The sequence below is a fragment of the Archocentrus centrarchus genome, unplaced genomic scaffold (assembly GCF_007364275.1).
Source record: "Archocentrus centrarchus isolate MPI-CPG fArcCen1 unplaced genomic scaffold, fArcCen1 scaffold_24_ctg1, whole genome shotgun sequence".
NCBI lineage: Eukaryota > Metazoa > Chordata > Actinopteri > Cichliformes > Cichlidae > Archocentrus > Archocentrus centrarchus.
Genome location: NW_022060254.1, coordinates 5,963,341 through 5,988,508, shown reverse-complemented (window position 1 = coordinate 5,988,508; position 25,168 = coordinate 5,963,341). Strand labels below are relative to the sequence as shown.

The window sequence follows — 25,168 nt, the reverse complement described above, 5'->3', positions numbered from 1 at the left end:
GGCTTACTTTCACCCCTGCATGTAACCCTACTGCTTAATATGCCTGTTTATCTCTGCATTTAATAGTTATTTTTCTCCTCTGTGCAAAGAGGAGACACACACACACACACACACACACACACACACACCCTAATATGGTAACTTGTCAGTTTCCTGTGTGCACTGAAACTTCCTGTGAAGCCAACAGCATTTTTGGTCAGGCGTTGGAAGGAGGAAAGTAACGGTTTTAGCCTCTTTTTGTTCGTTTGTTCGGTTTTAACGGGACTCTGTGCCGGTTCTAGTTCTTCTACAGGACGATGAAGACTCTGCTGCTGCTGCTCTTCATCAACGGTCAGAAACTTTTTAACCTGCTCTCAGTTGAGTTTGACCATCATCACACCAACCAGCTAACCGCGGTGTCTTTACGTGATCGTTACTCTCGTACAGGGATTAAATCCCGGAAAAGAATTTGGAAACCGAGTTTTCCAGAAGTCTGTTTCCAGTGATTGTGGTTCCGTTAAACTGCGCTTTGATCACCTCAGTTATTTTTCTGTTGCTTCTTCCTTCACCTGAACTTGACCTCTGTGTCACAGCGTTTACACCCGCACAGACGAACGCTCGTTATTTCGCTATTGACGTCTATAATAAATGCACCTCTGCATTCTGTTGTACGGTTAATAATGATAATAATAGTAATAATAATTGAATTAGTGTAACATTTTTACACTTAAAAATATTGAGTTTATTTGAATGCCCTCAAACTGGGTACAACAAAACAGCAGTAATAAGTAAATGTGATATTTTCAGTTACATATGAATGAATTATTTAAGCAGAAATACTACATAAATTGAGTAAATGTAACTAAACATACTATGTGAAGTAAACTGAGTAGAAGGTATTACAGGAAATAAGTAAATATTCAAAACATCTGTAGAACATAACTGCAAATTTAACTATGACTTACTAATAATAGACTGTTACATAAGCTGCACACAGACTACTGGTTCATTGTGTCAAAGTGTCATTTTGTTGAAACTGTTTTGTGTAGTTTAATAACTTCAGTCATATTTGTTGAAGTGACAGCTGCTCCATCCAAAGTGAGATGGAGGCTATCTTTCCTAATGAGACCTGATTTTTCCCAGAAAGATTCCCAGTGAAGCATCGTTAATGTAACACCTTAGGAATATTACATCTATGTGCTACAATAATACATTTGATAACATTTGCCTGTGTGTGTGTGTATCTGTGTGTGTGTGTGTGTGTGTGCGTGTGTGTGTGTGCATGTGTGTGTATGTGTGCCAATCCAATCCATCTTTATTTACAGAGCGCTTTAAAAGACAACAAAGTTGAACAAAGCACATCCCAGATAAAAGACAGCAATACAATACAGCACAAAAAACAAACACATAAAAATAATAATAATTTAAAAGGATAAACCGTAAAAGGAGTACTAAATAAAAATATAAAAGCAGACTCAAACTAACTAGAGACTGATATTTTGAAATGCCTTAGAGAAAAGGTGTGTTTTTAAATGAGATTTAAAGACCTCTAGTGTTGGGCCAGCCTAACATAGAGGGGCAACTCATTCCATAGTTTGGGCACCACCACAGAAAAAGCTCGGTCACCCCGATGTTTCAGTCTCGACTTGGGGACAGCAAGAAGCAGGTGGTCAGCTGACCTGAGGGACCTTTGCAGAGTGTGTGTGTGTGTGTGTGTGTGTGTAAGAGGTCTGTTAGGTATGTGGGGGCCACGCCACTGAAAGCTTTAAAAGCAAACAATAACATTTTAAAATGAATTCTAAAATAGACAGGAAGCCAGTGTAGAGAGGCAAGAACAGGGGTGACGTGCTCACATTTATGTGTCCCTGTCAATAAACGAGCAGCAGCACTCTGGACCATTTGTAAGCGCGACAGTGAAGCCTGGTCAATACTGACATAAAGTGCATTACAATAATCACAGATGGTCACAGATGCATGCAAAACCCTCTCTAAATCTCAAAAAGATATAAGTGACTTAATTTTGGAAAAGCTGTCTCAGCTGAAAAAAGCTATTTCTCACCACTGTGTTTATCTGCTTATCCATTTTAAAAGCTGTGTCAATTTTTACCCCAAGATTGGTCACAACTGTTTTTACACAGGATGTAAGTGGACCCAGGTCAGATGGTGGAACACCTGGGCTGCTTGGCCCAATTATAATGACCTCTGTTTTCTTTTCATTACAATCCAAGAAGTTCAGAGCCAGCCACGCTCTGATATCCTTAAGACATTCTAACAAAGGTCTAAAGGAGTTAGGGTCTTTACGCTTGAGTGGGAAGTAGATCTGACAATCATCTGCATAAAAATGATATCACACATTATGTTTTCTGATAATGGAGCCAAGGGGAAGTAAATAAATGCTAAAAAGAAGGGGCCCAACGATGGAACCTTGGGGAACACCACATGACAGAGCAGCAGATGTTGAACAAAATTTACCGTCAGTCAGATAAGACTTGAACCACTCCAGTGCAGTATCTCTAATGCCAACGTAATGTTTTAGGTGAGAAATTAAAATATCATGAGCTACTGTGTCAAACGCCGCTGTTAGATCTAGAAGCACAAGTATGACCGAGTCTCCTGAGTCAGCAGTTATTAAAATATCATTAAAAACTCTCAAGAGTGCAGATTCTGTGCTATGAAATGCTTTAAATCCTGACTGAAATGTTTCAAAAATAGTGTGAGTATTTAAGAAAGATTGCAACTGTGAGGCCACTACTTTTTCCAAGATTTTTGACACAACAGGAAGCTTTGAAATCGGTCTAAAATTGGATAACAAAGAAGCATCCAGGCCAGGTCGTTTCAGTAAAGGCTGTACCACTGCCTGTTTAAAGGACACCGGTACTTCACCCAAGGTCAGACTGCTGTTTATAAGCCTTTGAATATAAGGTCCAATAGTGTCCCAAACCTCTTTAAAAAATATCATTATGAGAGCCTGATTTAATTTGTGTAACAATTTTCCCCAGATAATGATAGAGACACAGGTTCAAAATGGCTAAAAGCTGCAGGTGGAGTGGTGACAATGGAAGGGTCATAGGAAGGGGGTGAAATACGTGCTTTGATAGTCAAAATCTTGTCAATGAAAAAAAGCTTCCCACGTGCTTTTCTGCTTTTCTGCAATCTCTCACGAGTGACGTCATTAAGCCTCAGACTTGAACTTTGTCCGCCTGACCTTTAGGGGAGCAACAGTATCCAAAATGTTTTGACAAATAGAAGAAAATTCAGCAGTCAGCTCCTCAGTGCTGGTGCAAGCGAGCCGCTCTGAATGACCCTCAAATATCTTATTAAAAGCAACAGAAAACTGAGCAGCAGTTGAGGGTTTGAACATATGAGATGCTGCAGGAGGCCCATGCATAGCAATGGGACGAGGAAACGAGGTTTCAAAGAAAACAGGCATATGATCGGAAAAGACAGCATCAAAAAATCTTAACATTAAAAAACAGGTAAACCATGAGACAAAACCAGATCGAGAGTGTGTCCATGTTCCTGTGTGGGACCTGTGACAGACTGTAAAAGGTTAAAAGCATCCAGAAGGTTTAAAAAGTCCCTTGCTAGTGGTTTAGTAGGACAACACACATGAATGTTCAAATCGCCAAGAATTAATATCCTGTCATATTTTGGCACTATTTTAGCCAGGAACTCAGAAAAGTCATTAATAAAGTTCTTTTATTTGGGTGGACGATAAATAACAGCGCACAGGACAGGATGACTTTTCCCAATCACAAACAAGTTCAGTTGGAAGCTGGAATAGCAGACAGACGACAGCTGATGACAGTGGAAAGTATTTTTATAAATAGTGGCCACTCCTCCACAGTTATCCTCGGTGAGTTAAAATATGAACTCTGGTGGTAAAAGATCTGAAAATGGACTTAAACAACACCAACACTTAGCCAGGTTTCAGTCAGACAGAGGAAATCCAGCTTATGACAGATGAAGAAATCATTTGTTATGAATGTCTTATTTCCTACCGATCTAGCGTTAACCAGGGCAATCCTAATAGGGTCCCACGGGCCAGGGTCAGCCGTCCAAGGAACCTGTTTCAGTGTCAGAAGGCTCCTTGGGTTCACTCCACCCCTGCAAAGCTGAAGGCGAGGTGGAACAAAACGGGTCAAGTAGTTCACCTCTGCCATTCAGACGACAGGTATGAGTCAGGTGCTAACAGGTTCCAAGGAGCGATGGGTGTGTGTGTGTGTGTGTGTGTGTGTGTGTGTGTGTGTGTGTGTGTGTGTGTGTGTGTGTGTGTGTGTGTGTGTAGTAAAATATCTGATCAGTTTTTATGAACATAAACCTGCAGATAAATGTGGACTCAAACCCACAGCATGCAGTTCATTTGTGTTTCTGTTTGTGTGTCCTCACAGTTTCCCAGCATGCCCTGGCTGTGGTGATGGAGGTGTATGCAGGAGAAAAGTCCATCCTGCTGCCCTGTCAGTACTCAGGGTTTCCACCTGAGGACGATCCTGCAGTGATGTGGACTCGCAGTGATCTCGATCCCAAATCTGTCCACCTGCTCCAAAAAGGAGGAGATGATCTTAGCGGACAGAACCAGCATTACAGCGGACGCACATCAGTGAGGTCTGATGCTCTTAAAACTGGAAATTACAGCCTCACTCTGAGGAACCCACAACTGACTGACAGCGGCAGCTACACCTGCTCCATCACTGATGGAAGAGAAGAAAAGATACTGAGAGACTTACAGTTGCAGGTCAAAGGTCAGCAACAAACACCAACACCTGCTGTAAATACAAGTCAAAAGTCAGTACTCTAGGCAAAGGTCAGAGGTCAAACTAAAGGGCTGTATTTCCTCAACATGGTGACAGACCTGATTAAATCAACAGTAACCTTTCACAGATGTTCTGTAACCTTAATGGAAGCACCAAACAGGAGACAACAAAGCAGAAGAAATAACATCTCATAGTTTTCTGCATACACAGTAAACCTGCAACCAGTTACATCAGAGACAGGAAGCTGAGCAGCAGCTGTGTGTAGATCACTGATCTCTGTACTTCTAAGATTAGCCTCAGACTTTGCTTTTTGATAAAGCTCTGTTCCCGCTGTGTTCCTGACTCCTTCTCACCTGGTTAAAGGTGTTCTGCTGCTCCTGAATGATCAGTAAAGATTAAACTGTGAGGATCTCACGCCTTTTCTGGACCTAATGAACGACCCTGTTGCCAGTGCTGGGTTAGCCACTTGTTGCTGGATGTCCACCACAGGTTGTGTGCCTACAGTGTTATCCCATCAGTTCAGAGGGTGCTGAGCATCCTTCATCTGATCATTTTTTGTAGTCCTTCAGCATGATGGTTTCTCTCAGATGGGAACTTGTTTATTCCTTCCTGCAGTGAATACATTTAGTATGTAGATACTCAGACCTGAGTGTGTGTCACTGCTCCAGTTCCCATCAGTGTGACTGCTGCTGCTTCTACAGCTCATATTGTGCTTTATTGTCCTCTCAGACCAGCAGGTGGAGGTGAAGGTGGAGGAAGGCTCAGAGTCTGTCATCCTGCCCTGCAAAACACCACCTGACCTGCCCGAGGACACCAGGGTGGAGTGGACTCGCTCTGACCGAAAACTCACAATCGTCCATGTTTATGCAAACAGAAGTAACAACCCTGAAAATCAGCATTGCCATTACTGCGATCGCACAAATATGACCAACAGCCTGCTGAGAACTGGAGACCTCAGTCTGACCCTGAAATACCCCACACAGAGAGACACAGGAGGATACATCTGCACCATCTACAGGGACAAAGACATCCTGAGACAGAAAGTAGTGCTGCAACATGTCAAAGGTCAGTGATGCAGATACAGACCAGAGGAGAGTGCAGGAGAGAAAGATCCACAGTTCAAAGGTCACATTGTTATTGTTTTATGTGTCTCCACAGCACCATTTCCATCCTGGGTCACAGCTCTCCTGGTTTTCCTGGTTCTTCTTCCAGTTGTTTCTGGAGGTCTTTTATTTCATTTCCGGCACTATTTCATGTCACGTGAGTCTCTCCTACTACATTACCCATAATGCCGATGGTTAACAGGTGTCCTATTCTGTGCTGATGTTTGCAAATCTCAAAAAAACAAATATTCACAGAAAACATCACATGTTAAACTGAGAAAATGCTTCATCCATCATCCATCCATCATCATCCATCATCCATCCATCCTGTATTTCCATGACATATTATGAAGCCTCATTTTAAACATAAATAAAATATAAAATGAATAAAATATTTATGAGATCCAAACAACCTCAGCTTTTTAATTGGGGTTGTGTAGCGAGGAAATGATATGAAGCAGGAAGAAAGACAAAGACCACACAAACTGTATGAAAAGCTGCAGCATCACAGCTCAGTTGATGTCTGACACACAAACACACACATACAAACACACACACACACACACACACACACACACACACACACACACACACACACACACACACACACACACACACACACACACACACACACATTCGCATTACAGCAGCTGGATTTTTGCCCCTCCCCCTCTGCCTTTAAACTCCTTTTTAAAAGCCTTTCACTGTTACTACCAAAAGCTGAACACTTGTGTTGTTGCTGCTCTTGTGAAGTGCGGCCATATTGAAAGTGAGTCGTGACCCCACAGCTGACCTCCTACATCTCTGTCCCTGTTACCTTCTGCTCTGATCTGCTTCTGTCCTCCAGCTGCTGCTGCTGTCTGTACAGCTCATGTTGTGTTTGTACTCTCTCAGTCATTCCGGTGGAGGTGGAGGTGGAGTTGGGAGCAGAGTCTGTCCGGCTGCCCTTCAAAACCACAAAAAACCTGCCTGCTGATGCTAAAGTGATGTGGGAACGTTATGATCCGAGAAAGATGGTCTACGTGTTCTGCAGGGAGCCTGATGAGACAGAACAGCACGAGGATTACAGAGACCGAACAGAGATGAATGAAGACCCGCTGACAACCGGAGACCTCACTCTGACCCTGACACAGCCAAGACAGGAAGACAGTGGAGAATACAAATGTTTAGTCTGGAGGAGGGGAGACTTCATCAGGAAGAAATCAGTGCTGCTCACAGTCAAAGGTTTGAGTTTGAAACTTTCTACCTTTAGCCGTCCTGATTTCTACTTTCTCTCTATTCTCCTTTTTTCTTTCGCTCTCTTTCTCTCTCCCTTTTTCTTTTCTTTCTTTTCTCTTTTCTTTTTCTTCAGCCTGTCAGCTCTGGCACAGAATTTGTTACATAGTAAGTTAAAAATAAATAAAATAAAGGGTCAAACATTAACAAGAAGAGCTTATTGAGAACCTAAAGAGCTCATCTTGAAAAAGCAAATATGTTTGGCACAACACTGCATTAAGATCATAGTTCTGCTTGCAAGACCTGGCAGACATGAGAGGCTTTAAAAAAAATGTATAGGAAGTGCCGACCTCTGCTATTCAGAGTCTTCAGCCTTTCACTGTTGTGAAGTGCGGCCATATTGAAAGTGAGCCGTGAGCCCACAGCTGACCTCCTACATCTCTGTCCCTGTTACCTTCTGCTCTGATCTGCTTCTGTCCTCCAGCTGCTGCTGCTGTCTGTACAGCTCATGTTGTGTTTGTATCCTCTCAGTCATTCAGGTGGAGGTGGAGGAGGGAGCAGAGTCTGTCCGGCTGCCCATCAAAATCACAAGAAACCTGCCTGCTGATGCTAAAGTGATGTGGGAACGTTATGATCCGAGAAAGATGGTCTACGTGTTCTGCAGGGAGCCTGACGAGACAGAACAGCACGGGGATTACAGAGACCGAACAGAGATGAATGAAGACCCGCTGACAACCGGTGACCTCACTCTGACCCTGACACGGCCAAGACAGGAAGACAGTGGAGAATACAGATGTTTAGTCTGGAGGAGGGGAGACTTCATCAGGAAGAAATCAGTGCTGCTCACAGTCAGAGGTTTGTCACAGGTGGAGGAGGGAGGAGAGGAAGCACAGGTGGATCGTCTGATGATGAGGAGCATTCATTGATGTCACTGCAATCATCAAGATCACATGATGGTGTTAAATTGTTATTTTTTCTTGTAAATATGGATTTGATCTAAAACCTGAGTTTTCCTTCACCCGACCTTTGAACCTGTTCCTACCTTTAGTCCTGATGGCTCATCGTAGTAATAAAGGAGCAGTCCACATATTCTGCCTATCAGTACCATCCCCTCCTGTTTCCAAGTCCAGTCGGTCTTTGCTGTATAAATAGTCCTGCCCTCCACTCTGTATGGTCCTCCATGTAATTATCCACATTTCTCATCTCTGTCTCACCATCTGTGCAGTCAGTACTTTTTAAATAAAGCTCACTTTGTTTTATTGATCATTTGTTTCTTTGATCTCTGGGTTTTCTTTTTGTATAGTGGATGGAGTCGTGATAATTAATTCACTGAGACTTTGTTTAACCTCTTATCACACGGGGACATTACATTTGGTCCCCTAATACTTCTGATAAAGTCTTTCACACTTTGTTAAACAACATTTTTGTGTTATGCTGTAAAATAAACCCACTGTCCCAAAATAAGGACAAACTTTTTGTTATTGATGATGATAATCATGGTGAGTTTTTATACTAATCACAAAAAGCTCAGAGAAAAGTGGGTCTGAGGAGGATCATCACTCCTTTACGTTCAGCACCGAGGTGAAAACTGGGCTGTAAACAGCTTTTCTGTCACGGATCAGTTTCCCGTCACACCCAGAGACTTCCTGCTGAGGTCAGAAGTTCAACAGTGAGGTTTTCGCTGTGCATCAGCAGCAGGTGTTCATCACACTGCACCCATCAGCAGTGGCTGCTGGAGGCCTGTAGACACATAATGATCAAAACTAGCACCATTGTACACACACACACACAGACTAGTCCTTCAGCAGGGAAAGAGCAAAGCAAGTTTAAGGGCGTCCCAACAACATCTCATTGCAGCTGCATGTGATGAAGTGAACAGCTGGCAGCTCTGGAGCCTCTGGAACTCATCTTTGATCATGACAGTGAAACAGAGGAGGATGAGTCTGAAGATGAAGACCATCCTGAGTCTGAACCAAACCAGAGAACTGATATCCATTTTTCCTCTGAGACATTCACATCTAAAATGGTGAAATATGGTGGTCTTCATCCCCAAATATACACCAGGCAAAACTGCAGAAAACATAATAAAGACAGTCTCGGGGCCCACGGGGACGACAGTGACTCTTGTGACAGACATCAAGTCAGTGTTTGAGCTGGTCGGGCCCAATTCAATACTGAAAATTATAGTTGAAATGAGTAATCTAGAAGGGAGGCGGGCTTTAGGGGAGAAGTGAAGCTGGATAAAACATGAGTATGAGTACTCTGAGAGAAAGATGGAGATTTTAGTCCAGCACATCCAGTTATCGCTGTCTCTGTCCTCACACTGATACTGATGATGATGAAGTCACCATAAATAATGTTTAGGCAGATGAACGCTCTGCTATGAGTTTTGATGTTGATATTGTATGATAATCAAACAAACGAAAAACAAAACAAAACAAAAAACACCGGTCACTTTCCTCCTTCCAACGCCCAAAGAAAAATGCTTTCGGTTTCACAGGAAGTTTCAAGTTTTTCAAGCTCCAGAGACTACAGGAAGTTTCAGTACACACAGGAAACTGCAACAGATTAATGTGTGTGTGTGTGTGTGTGTGTGTGTGTGTGTGTGTGTGTGTGTGTGTGTGTGTGTGTGTGTGTGTGTGTGTGTGTGTGTGTGTGTCATATGGATCAGCAGGAGGTCCCTCCACTGTCTGCTAACAGGCTCAGCAGGCTCTGATTGGAACCAATGACAAACACGGAGCATGGAGACATCTAGTGGTTGCGTAGAGAAGTGCAACCAACCCTCTGCTGTGAGATCACTGATGGAGCTCTGTGCTCCTGTTTTACCCGGAAACACACCTGCTGCTGCTGTTGTTATGCCCTATTATTAGTAAGTCATGGGTAAATTTGCAGTCATGTTCTACAGATGTTTTGAATAATTACTTATTTCCTGTAATACCTTCTACTGGTCTGGAGTGGTGGCCTAGGGGAGAAGAAGAGGGTTCGTCACTGAGAGGACCCTGGTTCAAATCCTCGGGCTGGCATCACTGTGGGTCCCTGAGCAAGCCCACCCCCCCAGGTTGCTCCCCGGGCGCCCTTTGGCTGCCCCCTGCTCCATGCTGTGCTGTGTGTACTACATACTCCATGTGTGTGATGGGTTAAATGCAGAGAATGAATTTCACTGCATGTAAATGTATGTGACAAATAAAGCTCTTTCTTTCTTTTTTCTTTCTACTCAGGTTTTCAGTCTAGTTCACATAGTATTTATGTAGTTACATTTACTCAATTTATGTAGTATTTCTGCTTAGGTAGTTCATTCAGATGTAACTGAAAATATCACATTTACTTATTACTGCTGTTTTGTTGTAACCAGTTTGAGGGCATTCAAATAACCTCAATATTTTTAAGTGTAAAAATGTTACACTAATTAAATTAAGTAATATGCAGAATTACTTCTTACAGTGCAGATGTGTCGAGTTTATTCTGAGCTCAGAATCATTGCTGCTGCCAACTTGTGTATAGAGGAGAATCTGGGAACTACTGCGACCGTTTTTAAAATGTTTCGTGTGAACTCGGTACTTTTTGGAAACAGAAAAATGATCCCGGTTCCACTGGAACGTTCTCCTGTAAACGGGGCCTCAGATCTGTACTGTCCATCTTTGTTCCTCTGAGACTCTGTGCGCAGTAATGCAGCTGCTGACTGTCAGCTTAAACCAAACTGATCTGCAGTCTGTTTCAGTCTCAGACCACAGTGATCAGGGATCAGCCACAGGTGGATCTGGACATGAGGCTGGAATGACTTTAAAAGGGGATTAAAGGAAGTTCATGTGTTCACAGAATAATTACATCCAGCAGCCTCAGCGCCAGGACCTGCTCTGTAACAGATCAGGAAACTGGGTCTGCAGCAGAGTCTGCTTGTGTGACATCCACAAAATGGATCATGGATTCAGACTGGATCAGACCCCAATCCGATTCAGATCCGCTCATTTCCCAGCTCTTCCTGTTTGGATCTGTCTGGGATCAGTTTATAGTCACATGAATAAATGATCTGTATTCCTCTTTAAATGGAAACGTGTTCCTTATTTAAACAGACTGAGATGTGTCTAAATATTTCATCCAACACGTTTTTTCTGTACTGAGAAAACTTTACATTTATTACAGACTTGGAGAGCTGCCCTGCAGTTTGAACTTACTGTGAGACGACCTCTGACCTTTGACAGTAACTCACACTCTGTGACTGTCAGAGAGGCTTCATCTATCAGTGAGGCTGAGATCCTCACAGCAGAGTTTTTATCCAGTAATGACAGAAATAATAAGAATGAGGTTCATCCTGCTCCATTAAAGCTTTACTGGCTTTATTAAACTGCAGCAACAACAGGTTTTATTTAATAAAGTAGGCTGAGAGCAGATCTGGGGTCTGTCGTCTGATCTTTCTCCACATTTTATCTTCACGTTCTCTCTCCTGCAGCTGAATCATTTCATTTTAAATCAAATGTAAGATTAGGATTCAGCTTCATCTGCTGAAGGTTCATGAAGGCCACAGACACACGTATATGTCTGTGGCCTTTATCGGGCTGACTGAGCTGACCGAGTTTTCCAGAAGTCTGTTTCCAGTGATTGTGGTTCCGTTAAACTGCGCTTTGATCACCTCAGTTATTTTTCTGTTGCTTCTTCCTTCACCTGAACTTGACCTCTGTGTCACAGCGTTTACACCCGCACAGAGGAACGCTCGTTATTTCGCTATTGACGTCTATAATAAATGCGCCTCTGCATTCTGTTGTACGGTTAATAATGATAATAATAGTAATAATAATTGAATTAGTGTAACATTTTTACACTTAAAAATATTGAGTTTATTTGAATGCCCTCAAATTGGTTACAACAAAACAGCAGAAATAAGTAAATGTGATATTTTCAGTTACATCTGAATGAACTATTTCAGCAGAAATACTACATAAATTGAGTAACTGTAAATAAAAATACTATGTGAAGTAGACTGAAAACCTGAGTAGAAGGTATTACAGGAAATAAGTAAATATTATTCAAAACATCTGTAGAAAATGACTGCAAATTTACCTATGACTTACTAATAATAGGGCGTAACAACTGATTTCCTCACAGTTTCCCAGCATGCCCTGGCTGTGGTGATGGAGGTGTATGCAGGAGAAAAGTCCATCCTGCTGCCCTGTCGGTTCCCAGGTCATATACCTGAGGACGATCCTGCAGTGATGTGGACTCGCAGTGATCTCGACCCCAAATCTGTCCACCTGCTCCAAAAAGGAGGAGATGATCTTAGAGGACAAAACCAGCGTTACAGCGGACGCACATCAGTGAGGTCTGATGCTCTAAAAACTGGAAACTTCAGCCTCACTCTGAGGAACCCACAACTGACTGACAGCGGCAGCTACACCTGCTCCATCAGTGATGGAAGACAAGAACAGAGACTGACAGACATACAGCTGCAGGTCAAAGGTCAGCAACAAACCCCAACACCTTCTGTATTTACAGGTCAAAGTCAGTGTTGCCAAGTCCGCTTATTATAAGCGACTTTGGGCTTGTTTTTTTCTAAAGTCGCCTGCAAATCTCGTGAGTCGCGGGTTGTGGTTTTTTGGGCTTGTTTTTGAACGTGGAGTTGCTTATTTGGGCTTGACTTTCTTTCCGAGTGAAACTCATTGCTTATCTCTCGGGGCCCCATAATAAAGCAAAGGACGAGTGGTAGGTAGTTTGTCCCTTCTAAGCCCCCGTTTCCTGGTTATCGCTCCTGCCCAAGCTGACCGGGCGCACACCCAAACAAACATTCATAACAGCCCAGAGTGAGGAGGCAGCGCAAGAATGAGCTCCAGTAAGTGGGAGAAATATAGAAAAAAATATAATAAAGAGTGTGAGAAATAGAGGCACTTACAGAATGGATCCGAGCTCAGATAGGAGCATAGGCGTAGGAACCGGGGGGGACGGAGGGGACGTGCCCCCCCCAATATTGGAGACAGGTGCATTTGTTCCAACCAAAAATTACACAGTGGAGGAGAAATATACTTGATTTTGAAATCTTTAACTCGCATGCTTTTATTTTGAAGGCAAAACATGCGCTCCTCCGCCTCCCTCTGAACGGCTCTGAGTGTTTGGGAGGCAAGAGACAGCGGCAGGAGTGAGAAACTCTTGAATGAGGTAAAACGGTCTGTCAGGATCGTTGCCATTAACAGAGCCGGACCGAGGCATAGGCGACATATGCGGCTGCCTAGGGCCCCCTGACCACCAGGGGGCCCCCAAACTCACATTTGTAATGAAACTTTTTTTTAATATGCTAGTACACTGGTAACAATTATCTGTGCACTGGTAACAATTATCTGTGCACTGGTAACATTTATCTCTTCACTGGTAACATTTATCTGTGCACTGGTAACATTTATCTGTGCACTGGTAACATTTATCTGTGAATTGGTAACATTTATCTGTTCACTGGTAACATTTATCTGTGCACTGGTAACATTTATCTATGAATTGGTAACATTTATCTGTTCACTGGTAACATTTATCTGTGCACTGGTTGTCACGGTGAGGGGCTGTGTGTGGAGGGAAGGACCCAAGTGCCGACATAAACTAAAACTTGTTTATTTGCAGGGACTTGAAAAATACAAAATACAAAAATCTCAACCAGGGCAAAAAACAAACAGAAGCCTGGGAGAAAACCAAAAGCCAAAACACACAGCTAGGAGGGGAACACTGGGGAGGACAATGACAACGACACGACAACTAACAAAGGCAGACTAAGGGTTTAAATACACACAGGGGAATTAGGGCAAGTGGAAACAACAGGGGACGACAGGTGAACCAAATGAACCTAATAACAAAGGGGAAGCACAACTAGATACAAAACAAAGGGAACACGAGACTGTCAAAATAAAACAGGAACTGACTACAACAGACAGACGCAGACCTAACACTGAAAACTTGACAAAGGGAACATACACAAAAAACAACAAGGGAACCTAAACAGCATACTCAAACAATATATAACTATAAGAAACACTAAGGAACATAACCTAAAAAGTATAACAAAGGCGGCTACACACAAGAAACTCAAAATGCTGGGCCACCGGCCCAGGACCATTACAGTGGTAACATTTATCTATGAATTGGTAACATTTATCTGTGCACTGGTAACATTTATCTGTGAATTGGTAACATTTATCTGTGAATTGGTAACATTTATCTGTTCATTGGTAACATTTATCTGTGGCCTGGTAACATTTATCTATGAATTGGTAACATTTATCTGTGCATTGGTAACATTTATCTGTTCACTGATAACATTTATCTGTGCACTGGTAACATTTATCTGTGCACTGGTAACATTTATCTGTGGACTGGTAACATTTATCTGTGCACTGGTAACATTTATCTGTGAATTGGTAACGTTTATCTGTTCACTGTAACATTTATCTGTACATTGGTAACATTTACCTGTGGACTGGTAATATTTATCTGTGCACTTGTAACATTTATCTGTGGACTGGTAACATTTATCTGTGAATTGGTAACATTTATCTGTGAATTGGTAACATTTATCTGTGAATTGGTAACATTTATCTGTGCTCTGATAACATTTATCTGTGCACTGGTAACATTTATCTGTGCATTGGTAACATTTATCTGTGCACTGGTAACATTTATCTGTGCATTGGTAACATTTATCTGTGCACTGGTAACATTTATCTGTGCATTGGTAACATTTATCTGTGCACTGGTAACATTTATCTGTGCATTGGTAACATTTATCTGTGCACTGGTAACATTTATCTGTGCATTGGTAACATTTATCTGTGCACTGGTAACATTTATCTGTGCACTGGTAACATTTATCTGTGCATTGGTAACATTTATCTGTGCACTGGTAACATTTATCTGTGCATTGGTAACATTGTCTGTGCATTGGTAACATTTATCTGTGCACTGGTAACATTTATCTGTGCATTGGTAACATTTATCTGTGCACTGGTAACATTTATCTGTGCATTGGTAACATTTATCTGTGCACTGGTAACATTTATCTGTGCACTGGTAACATTTATCTGTGCACTGGTAACATTTATCTGTGCACTGGTAACATTTATCTGTGCATTGGTAACATTTATCTGTGCATTGGTAACATTTATCTGTGCTCTGATAACATTTATCTGTGCACTGGTAACATTTATCTGTGCATTGGTAACATTTATCTGTGCACTGGTAACATTTATCTGTGCATTGGTAACATTTATCTGTGCACTGGTAACATTTATCTGTGCAATGGTAACATTTATCTTTGCACTGGTAACATTTATCTGTGCACTGGTAACATTTATCTGTGCATTGGTAACATTTATCTGTGCACTGGTAACATTTATCTGTGCATTGGTAACATTGTCTGTGCATTGGTAACATTTATCTGTGCACTGGTAACATTTATCTGTGCACTGGTAACATTTATCTGTGCACTGGTAACAATTATCTGTGCACTGGTAACATTTATCTGTGCATTGGTAACATTTATCTGTGCACTGGTAACATTTATCTGTGCACTGGTAACAATTATCTGTGCACTGGTAACATTTATCTGTGCATTGGTAACATTGTCTGTGCATTGGTAACATTTATCTGTGCACTGGTAACATTTATCTGTGCACTGGTAACAATTATCTGTGCACTGGTAACATTTATCTGTGCTCAAGCCAGTTTGCCCACGTCCTATGATTATAAATCATATACATATTTAAATTATACATGCAATAATATACGTGTACACAACACTGTTTTTCCAAAAAACATTTGAAAAAGAAGAAAGTAAAAGATTAAATAGCATTTTTTTAATGCTTTGCTTAGAGTATTTATGGATCTGTCAGGTTTCTGATATCTGTCCCCCCCAATAGGAAACTCATTCCTATGCCCCTGGATGGGAGAGAGTGGTGCTAAAAGTGGGTTTGCACTATATGCAATGCATAGGGGCGCCGCACAAGAGGGCTGCGCTAAAACGATGCGACGAAATTATTTCTCTAGGCGTATTTTCTGTATTTAACAGCTGTGCATATGAAATGATCAGTAACAGAGGAATGGTGCTGATTAGTCACCCCCTGTGCTCCTTCACCTCCCCTCCTCCTGGCCCCCCTTCAAAAAAAAAAAAAGAAATTCTGTCTGCATACATCTCTGAAAGTAGCTGCGGTCCTAATGGGAGACGTGCCAAAGGCATTCCCCAGATGTTGCAAGTGTGAAATATGTGCTCACCATGCTGATTTAGTTCAACATGCTGATACAGAGAAGCACACACACACAAAAACTGTGCACCCTGCTCTTCTATGAGGCTAAGAACCATGGGTTTGACTGCTCCAAAACACAATGAGATAAAACAAAGAAGTGAGCTATACTGCTATAGAGCTATACTGTTTAAAAGCGGCCTCAGGTTTACACAATGTTGTGGGTTGCCAGTTGGGCTTCTTTTGGGCTTGTTTTCATAGAGCTCGTTGCTTGTTTCTGTCGCAAGATCTGGCAACACTGGTCAAAGTCAGTACTGTAGACAAAGGTCAGAGGTCAAACTGAAGGGAACATTTGCTGCAGAACTCCGCAGCAACATTTAGCACAGACTGAACCTCAGTGGAAAGAAGAAAGCAGCAGAAAATCAGATGTGACTGCTACAACTTGTGCAGTCTTTGCTCCATGTGGAGGATCAGAGTCCTGACATTTACAGACTGTATACAGAGTCAAACATGGAGCTCTGTGAGAAGAACTGCAGCTCAGAGACATCAGCAGCAGGAAGTGTTTGGATGTTCAGACTCGAGGAGCTGCTGTGAAGCTGATCTCTGTGAACAGAGACGCAGCTTTAACTTCTAGAAGCTGCAGCAGAGCTTCATCCAGGTGGTCCTGATGTGAAGGAGACTCTCAGGTTTGGATGTGTCCACGTCAGGATTACTGTGATGTGTCAGTCAGAGAGCAGTGCAGGTAACAGGAGGAGGACTGCAGGCTGACAGCAGGGATGATTTTTGCATGAGATGTTTCTGCTGTGGAGAACTGAAGTTTTCAGGTTTTATTATCAAAGATGATCACAAACAGCTGATCACACACACAAACTGTTCAAACACAGACCGACACATTTAGGAGCTAACAAGCTTTCCTGCTGCTGGATAAGCTAACCACAGGCTGCTGTCCACACACAGGTGGCACTAACACTGCTGTACTATCCCCACCTGTTGCTCCATTCAGAGGCTGCAAAGCATCCTTCACCTGATTCATTTAATCCTTCAGTTTGTTGGTTTAAACAAAACTGATCCATGAAGGTGATCAGTTTTTCTTTTTTGCAGAGCATGCACAGAGGTGTGTGTGCTGCACTCAGGGAGGCTCAGCACACACACATCTGTTGATTTATTTACAGTTGATAGTTTTCTGTCAGCCAGTAACATCAAACTGTCAGGATGGTTTTTATAGAAGTCTGTGTTTTTATTCTAACAGGGTCAGAGGTCAGAGGTCAAGAGAGTAGATCCTCAGCTGGGCTCCAGTTACCATCAGTGTGACTGCTGCTGCTTCTACAGCTCATGTTGTGGTTTATTGTCCTCTCAGACCAGCAGGTGGAGGTGAAGGTGGAGGAAGGCTCAGAGTCTGTCATCCTGCCCTGCAAAACAACACCTGACCTGCCCGAGGACACCAGGGTGGAGTGGACTCGCTCTGATCCAGAACTCGTGTACATAATCCAAATGAAGATGAATGAAGACCTGCTGAGAACTGGAGACCTCAGTCTGACCCTGAAACAGCCCACACAGAGAGACACAGGAGGATACATCTGCACCATCTACAGGGACAAAGACATCCTGAGACAGAAAGTAGTGCTGCAGGTCAAAGGTCAGTGATGCAGATACAGACCAGAGCTGAGTGCAGGAGAGTAAGATCTACAGTTCAAAGGTCTCATTGTTATTGTTTTACGTTTCTCCACAGAACCATTTCTATCCAAGGCCACAGTTCACCTGGTTTTGCTGGTTCTTGTTCTAGTTGTTTCTGGAGATGTTTTATTTCACTTCTGGAACTATTTCATGTCACGTGAGTCTCTCCTACTACATTACCCACAATGCCGATGGCTAACAGGTGTCCTGTTCTGTGCTGATGTTTGCAAATCTCATAAACAAATATTCACAGAAAACATCACATTAAACTGAGAAAATGCTTCATCCATCCATCCATCCATCCATCCATCCATCCACCCATCCATCCTGTATTTCCATGAAATATTAAGAAAGCTCATTTTAAACATATTTTCTGTTTTATTGTGAAAGAAATATTTATGAGATCCAAACAACCCCGGCTTTTTAATTGTGTAGCGAGGAAATGATATGAAGCAGGAAGAAAGGCAAAGACCACACAAACTGTATGAGAAGCTGCAGCATCACAGCTCATGTTGTGTTTGTATCCTCTCAGTCTTTCCGGTGAAGGTCGAGGTGGAGTTGGGAGCAGAGTCTGTCCGGCTGCCCTTCAAAACTACAAAAAACCTGCCTGCTGATGCTAAAGTGATGTGGGAACGTTATGATCCGAGAAGGATGGTCCACGTGTTCTGCAGGGAGCCTGATGAGACAAAACAGCACGAGGATTACAGAGACCGAACAGAGATGAATGAAGACCCACTGAGTACTAGAGACCTCACTCTGACCCTGAAACAGCCAAAAGAGGCAGACAGTGGAGAATACAAATGTTTAGTCTGGAGGAGGGGAGACTTCATCAGGACGAAATCAGTGCTGCTCACAGTCAGAGGTTTGTCACAGGCGGAGGAGGGAGGAGAGGAAGCACAGGTGGATCGTCTGATGATGAGGAGCATTCATTGATGTCACTGCAATCATCAAGATCACAATGGTGTTAAATTGTTATTTTTTCTTGTAAATATGGATTTGATCTAAAACCTGAGTTTTCCTTCACCCGACCTTTGAACCTGTTCCTACCTTTAGTCCTGATGGCTCATCGTAGTAATAAAGGAGCAGTCCACATATTCTGCCTATCAGTACCATCCCCTCCTGTTTCCAAGTCCAGTCGGTCTTTGCTGTATAAATAGTCCTGCCCTCCACTCTGTATGGTCCTTGTTCTGCCCAACGCAAAGGTTAAGAAATAGTTCATAATAATTCAGTGGTAAAAAATGTCATAATTCATCTGCAGTAATTCATGTTAAAAAAGATGGTCATTTAGTTAAAAAAACTTATATAGTCAGTGTTGGTTATCTGTATTTTATCTTGAAGGTGAATTCTGAGGTAGCAATGCATTGTGGGTAGCGGAAGCAGAGCTTAGTGGAGGAAAAACGTTTGTAGCGAAAAACCTGCCAATCCATGCTTAAACTTCACCTCCTGTGTCCTAAATCTTTATTTGCACCTTCGAAAGCAATGGCTGTAAGTCTGATCTATGTTCTGGTTAATGTTATATGGTTATAAGAGCCGATTTAGAGATCGTTTTGTGAATGTGTTGATACCAGGAATTAGCCTTATCCCAGGGGCTCATTTTGCTTTGTGCTCTGTATATTAGCATAGCAACGATGCTAACGATCTAATTAGCATATGAAAAGATTGCTAAAATGCTGTTGAGCTTTAGTAACAGCCAAAGTTAATTCTTATGCATGCTTTCTGGCACTAGCAATTTTATTTGGTGCATTTATTTCACATAGCAAGAGCTGATGTATATTTTATTTTCTGTTTATTTTCTAGTTTCACTCGACCTTGTTCATTGAGCTTTCAAGCCACAATTGTAAAGAATTGTAAGCTGTCAAGAAGACTGTAATAAAGGAGCAAGACGCTCGGTTCCTGGCTCATGAATATCGAGTTTGGCTTGCTGTTGATCTGCGTTAACATACACAGTGTATCCAACACGTAGTGATAACAGTACAGTGAAAAGCCAGATCAGCAGTTGGTGGAAAATAAAACCTACACCACAGCGATGGACAACCCGCATGAGGAGAAGGCAGAAGAAATGGCTAAATCTGAAGCTAAAGCCTCATCTTTTTTTTTTTTTTTTTTTTTTTTTTTTTTTTTTTTAAGCCTGTCATGTCTGGTAGATCTTGCAAGCAGAACTGTGATCTGAATGCGTTGTTGTGCCAAACATATTTGCTATTTCAAGATGAGCTCTATAGGTTCTCAATAGGCTCTTCTTGTTGTTGTTTTAACCCTTTATTTTATTTATCTGAGTTATTTTTCCACATACTATGTAACAGCCAGAGCTGACAGGCTGAAGAAGAGGAAAATAAAGAGAAGAAAAAGGGAGAGAGAAAGGGAGCCAAAAAAAAAAAAAAAAAAAAAAAAAAGGGGAAAGAGCACAAGTCTATTAATCAGATACTTCATCACTTTAACATATAAAAAAATACTATCAATACTTGCAAAAATAAATTTGTGTGTGAAAAACAAAACTAACAAAGCATGTTACGCACACCAACAATTTTGTTGAGTTGTGATTGAGTGGGCGTTTGTGTCTGTGTCATGTTTGTGTCTGTGTCATGGAACGTACTTACCAATGAGGGCAAAACGCTGCAGCTCCACCCATCAGAAGCCAGAGGCAGGTACGGAAAGCCCCCGGAACCCCAGGCCACCAGCAGCCCACCAAGAGCCAGGAAGACCCCCGGCCACTCAGTCCAAAGACAACCGCACACCTACCCCAGCAGACGGGAGAGGGTGGTCTCAGACGGAGCCCCCCCAGTCGAGGAGCGAGGGCTCCAGGGAACCCAAGGCGATGAGAAGCCAGCCCCCCCCCCAGCGGCCAGCCCCCTGCACTGGCCGGCGGCAGGGCTCCCGGGCCCACGGCACCCAAGGACCGCCCGACCCTCCACAGAGCCCCCCCCCCACGCCGAAGAAGCCAACGCAGCCCCGCACCGCACCCCCAAGGGGGGCAGGCCAGTACCCACGCCAGAACACCCAGCCCCACCCAGGAACCCCGAGGCACCCCCATCCCAGGGGGGTAGGGGGGAGGAGGCAACCAGCAAGGAGTGGCCAGGAGGCAAGGCACAAGGCCCAGACCCAGGTCCAGCCATACATACAAACACACCCAGACACCCGTGTACACATTTATACACAGATACTCATACATGCCCATACATACTTACCCACACACAGATATGCCATACATACACATTCACTCACCCACCCATACTCACGGAGACGGTGACAAATACACAAAGACACACATTCATCCATAGCTACCCACCCTCTGAAGGCGGGGCAAGTGGAAACCACCCCAGGGCCAACAGCGACCCCAGGACGCCACCAGCCCGGTCCCCAAGGAACCACCCGACCCCTACCCCGGGCGAGACGCAAGAAATCGGGGTGTAAGATGACCCATCCACCCCTCCTCCTCCCCAACTTGTAGGTCTATGTGTTAATGTTTGTGAGTGAATGAGGTGTATAGGGTGCAGTTAAAATTGAGGGGACAGTTATGCCACAAGCGCCAACTGTTGGTCGTCAGCGCTTGCCCACACTGCCCCCCCAAAACCCTCCATGTCTAAAGTGCAAATAAAATTTGGAGACAGACAGTGACGAGGATCCGAGTGGGGCCACCTCAGCGGCCCATCTCATCAACCTCTGAGTAACATGCCTGCCCCAAAGGTCCTATGTGTATCAGGGTGTAAGTGTGTATGTGTTGTGAGTTATAATGACTAAAGTGCAATTAAAACGGAGAGGCAAGTGGTGGTGCAGCTCTCCACGTGGCCTCTCCATCCTACATCTGTGAGTGATGTGTATTCTGTGTGTGTGTGTGTGTGTGTTTGTGTATGGGGAGGGGGAGGGGGGGGGGGGGGGCATATGACCAGGAAAAATCCTGGAAGAAGAGAGCCAGCTGGCCGCTGGCTCAATAGGCACCCCGACCTCCCACACCCCAGCCCAGGGCAGGGGGAGGTGAGCCCGGGGCCGCGGTGACAGCATCCCGGAGCACTGCAGCACCCGAGGTTGGCGCCCTCGCCCCCACCGCAGAGGGCGGCCCGCTCCTCCTAGATGCCCATTCACTCAACAATAGACACAAACAGGCGACAGGACATACTGGCCTGGGCATGGAAATGCAGTGCCCAGTCCCCCCCAACCACCCCACCGCGGCCCCATCCCCCACCCCACCCCCCTGCAATGCAGGCACCCCAGGGCCCCAAAAGCGTAGACCGGACATCCCGACGTCAGGCCAACCCACCCCACCCGGCGGCGCGGCCGGGACAGCAGAGGCCCCCCCCGCGCCAGGGGGGGCCCACCGGGAGCCGGCGCGGCCCCAGTGCCGGGGCCCCAGACCCCAGCCCCCAAGCCACACAGGGAAGACCAGCCAACCGACCGAGGGCCGGCACCACCCCCCCAAGCACCCCGCCCACACCCCAGGACCGAAGGCAGCACCATCCAAGCCCCCACCACCATCAACCAGGACAGGCACACAGACATCACCAGAAGGTCGCCCCAGGACCCCAGCCTCAGGAGGCTACCAGCTACCCAGGCCCCCGGAGTCCCCCCCCACCCCCCCACAAAGCACATCAGGAGCAGAGCCCGCAGCCCACCACCCCCACTAAGTAATGGAGCTGAGCAGTGGGAACCAAAGAGAGTCAAATTCCTCCAATTTGTTTTTAGAAGAAGCAGACATTCTCTCTAAACTAACATGATCTACTAATAAATTTCTGTACTGAGTAATACATAGTTTATTTTTTGTCTTCCAGTTCATGAGGATCATCTTCTTAGCGATGCACAAGGCAGTAAGAACTATGTGTGATATATTTAACTCCATAATTAATTCACTGACATCACCTAAGATGCATAGTCTAGGGGAAGTTGGGATATGACAGCTAAACCATGTGGATAGATCTTCACAAATCCTCTGCCAAAATCTCTGAACTGGTACACAAGACCACAGAGCGTGTAGATGATTATCCTCTGAATTGCTTGTACAGTGGGTGCATATGTTTGAGTGTGTAAGGCCCATTTGGAACATCCTTTGTCCAGTGTAGTATGTTCTATGGAGAATCTTATATTGTACAAGTTGTATTTGGGGTCTTTTAGTCATTTTGAAGATATTTAAACATATTTCTGTCCATAAATTTTGATCCAGGTTGACAGAAAGATCACGCTCCCATTTTGTAATTGGGAGGGAAACTGAATCATCAGTTTTTATTAATAATTTATATAATTTTGATAACAATTTTGGGGTACAGAGGTTAAGAAATTCTGTTACCCAAGTAGGCATTTCTAGATTCAATTGATTAAGGTTAAATCTTCCCTGTAGGACGGACTTAACTTGTTGATATTCCAGAAATCTACCGTTGCCAATTCTATATTTTGATATAAGTTCTTGGAACGTGATAAAATTTCCATCTTGGATAATATGTTCTAAGTTATTTATACCCTTATCACGCCATAACGGAAAATTCAGCATTTTCTTTTTCTGACAAATATCTGGATTGTTCCAAATGGGTGTTAGTTTACAGGGGATGAGTGAAGACTTAGTTATTTTTAAAAATTCCCACCAGGCTGTCAGAGAGGTATTTATACTAAGGACTTTATAGCAGTTATGATGTTTAATACTGGAACTAATGAAAGGTAAATCTGAGATTTTTATTTTTCCACAAAACGCCTGTTCTAGATCCAGCCATGGGTTGTCTAATGAATTGGATTTGATCCACTTTGAAATATACTGCAATCTACTGCTTAAGAAATAGTAATAAAAGTTTGGTAATTCTAGACCTCCACTGTGTTTTGGCTTTTGTAAAGTTTTTAAGCTTATTCTTGACGGTTTGTTTTTCCATAAAAATTTTGAGATGTTTGAATCTAGTGACTTGAACCAAGGAATAGAAGGTTTATTAGGGATCAATGAAAATAGATAATTAATTTTTGGTAAAACCATCATTTTAATGGCAGCAACTCTCCCCATGAGTGATATAGGTAAACTGTTCCAACGTGTGAGATCATCCTCTATTGTTTTTAATAAGGGGATATGATTTAATCGTACCAAGTCTGAGAGCCTGGCGGAAAAATTTATGCCTAAATATCTAATATTTCCTGACTTTAGTGGGGTCCTAGAGGTTCTCTGGAAATTACAATTCAGAGGCAAAACTGTTGATTTACTCCAATTGATAGAGTAATCAGATATAGATGAGAACTTATCTATCAGTGTGATAGTCTTCAAAAGAGAGCCTTGTGAATTCCCAAGGAAAAGTAATACATCATCAGCATAAAGGCTAAGTTTATGGTCCATATTTTCAGTTTGAATCCCTTTAATATTTGCATTTTGACGGATTGCTGCTGCTAGCGGCTCAATGAAAATTACAAAAAGAGAGGGAGAGAGTGGGCAGCCCTGCCTAGTGCCCCTCTGCAGACTGAAACTTTGTGAAATGAGATCATTTGTCCTAACACGCGCATTCGGAGAGCTGTGTAGTGTTCTGATCCAGTTTATAAAGGATGAACCGAATCCAAATTTTTGCAGAACTGCTAGTAAGAATTTCCAATTTACCCGATCAAATGCCTTCTCTGCATCTAAAGACACGATTGTCGTCTCTAATTTGTTAATAGAACAATAGTCTATTATATTTATCAGTCGACGTGTATTATTGGCTGAGTGCCGACCCTTGATAAAGCCTGTTTGATCTGGATGTACAATAAATGGAGTAATATTTTCTAATCTTTTGGCAAGGGCTTTGCAAATTATTTTAAGATCTACATTAATGAGAGAGATTGGCCTGTAGCTGGGTGGGAGTGTGGGGTCTTTGCCTGGTTTAAGAAGCAGGCTAATGTTAGCAGAGTTTAAGGTTGGAGATAAGATGTGGTCATTCTGAATCTGAGTTACCATTCTGAAAAAAATGGGAGCTAGCTCAGACCAAAATTCTTTATAAAACTCGGCTGGAAAACCATCTGGGCCTGGGGCTTTATTATTTGGGAGATGCTGTAGGGCTTCACTAAGTTCAGACAATGAAAGAGGTAAATCCAGAGCTGCAGCCTGGCTGTCATTTAGTTTTGGTAGATTTATATTATTAAGAAATTCTTCAATTTCAGTATCAGATGGGTTAATCTGTGGTGAATATAAGGCTTCATAGAAGTCTCTGAAAGAGTTATTTATTTGTTGTGGGTCATGAGTAATAATACCAGTCGAGTCTTTAATAGAAAAAATAGCTGTTTTTTCTTTATTCAGTTTTAATTGCTTGGC

General features: G+C 43.1%; 2 protein-coding genes across 4 annotated transcripts; both read left to right on the top strand.

Moving 5' to 3' along the window:
- The first annotated feature begins 174 nt into the window (after positions 1-174).
- On the top strand, positions 175-8,295 carry LOC115775767 (uncharacterized). Of its 3 annotated transcripts, none has more exons than XM_030723295.1 (7): positions 191-330; positions 3,989-4,153; positions 4,371-4,721; positions 5,463-5,798; positions 5,892-5,993; positions 6,731-7,060; positions 7,583-8,295. In XM_030723295.1, the coding sequence occupies exons 3-7, from the start codon at positions 4,397-4,399 to the stop codon at positions 7,975-7,977; spliced, it is 1,488 nt and encodes a 495-aa protein (XP_030579155.1). In that variant the 5' UTR covers positions 191-330; positions 3,989-4,153; positions 4,371-4,396; the 3' UTR covers positions 7,978-8,295. The 3 variants fall into 3 exon arrangements, with proteins under 3 accessions (XP_030579154.1, XP_030579155.1, XP_030579157.1); XM_030723297.1 differs by having other exon boundaries at positions 221-330; positions 4,013-4,153; XM_030723294.1 differs by lacking the exon at positions 3,989-4,153 and having other exon boundaries at positions 175-330.
- Positions 8,296-9,084: 789 nt separating this feature from the next.
- Positions 9,085-18,864, top strand: LOC115775642 (butyrophilin subfamily 3 member A2-like). The gene is made up of 5 exons (XM_030723113.1): positions 9,085-9,207; positions 12,127-12,502; positions 17,615-17,893; positions 17,987-18,088; positions 18,464-18,864. Exons 1-5 carry the CDS (start codon positions 9,085-9,087, stop codon positions 18,862-18,864), a joined length of 1,281 nt encoding a protein of 426 aa, XP_030578973.1.
- Positions 18,865-25,168: the final 6,304 nt, after the last annotated feature.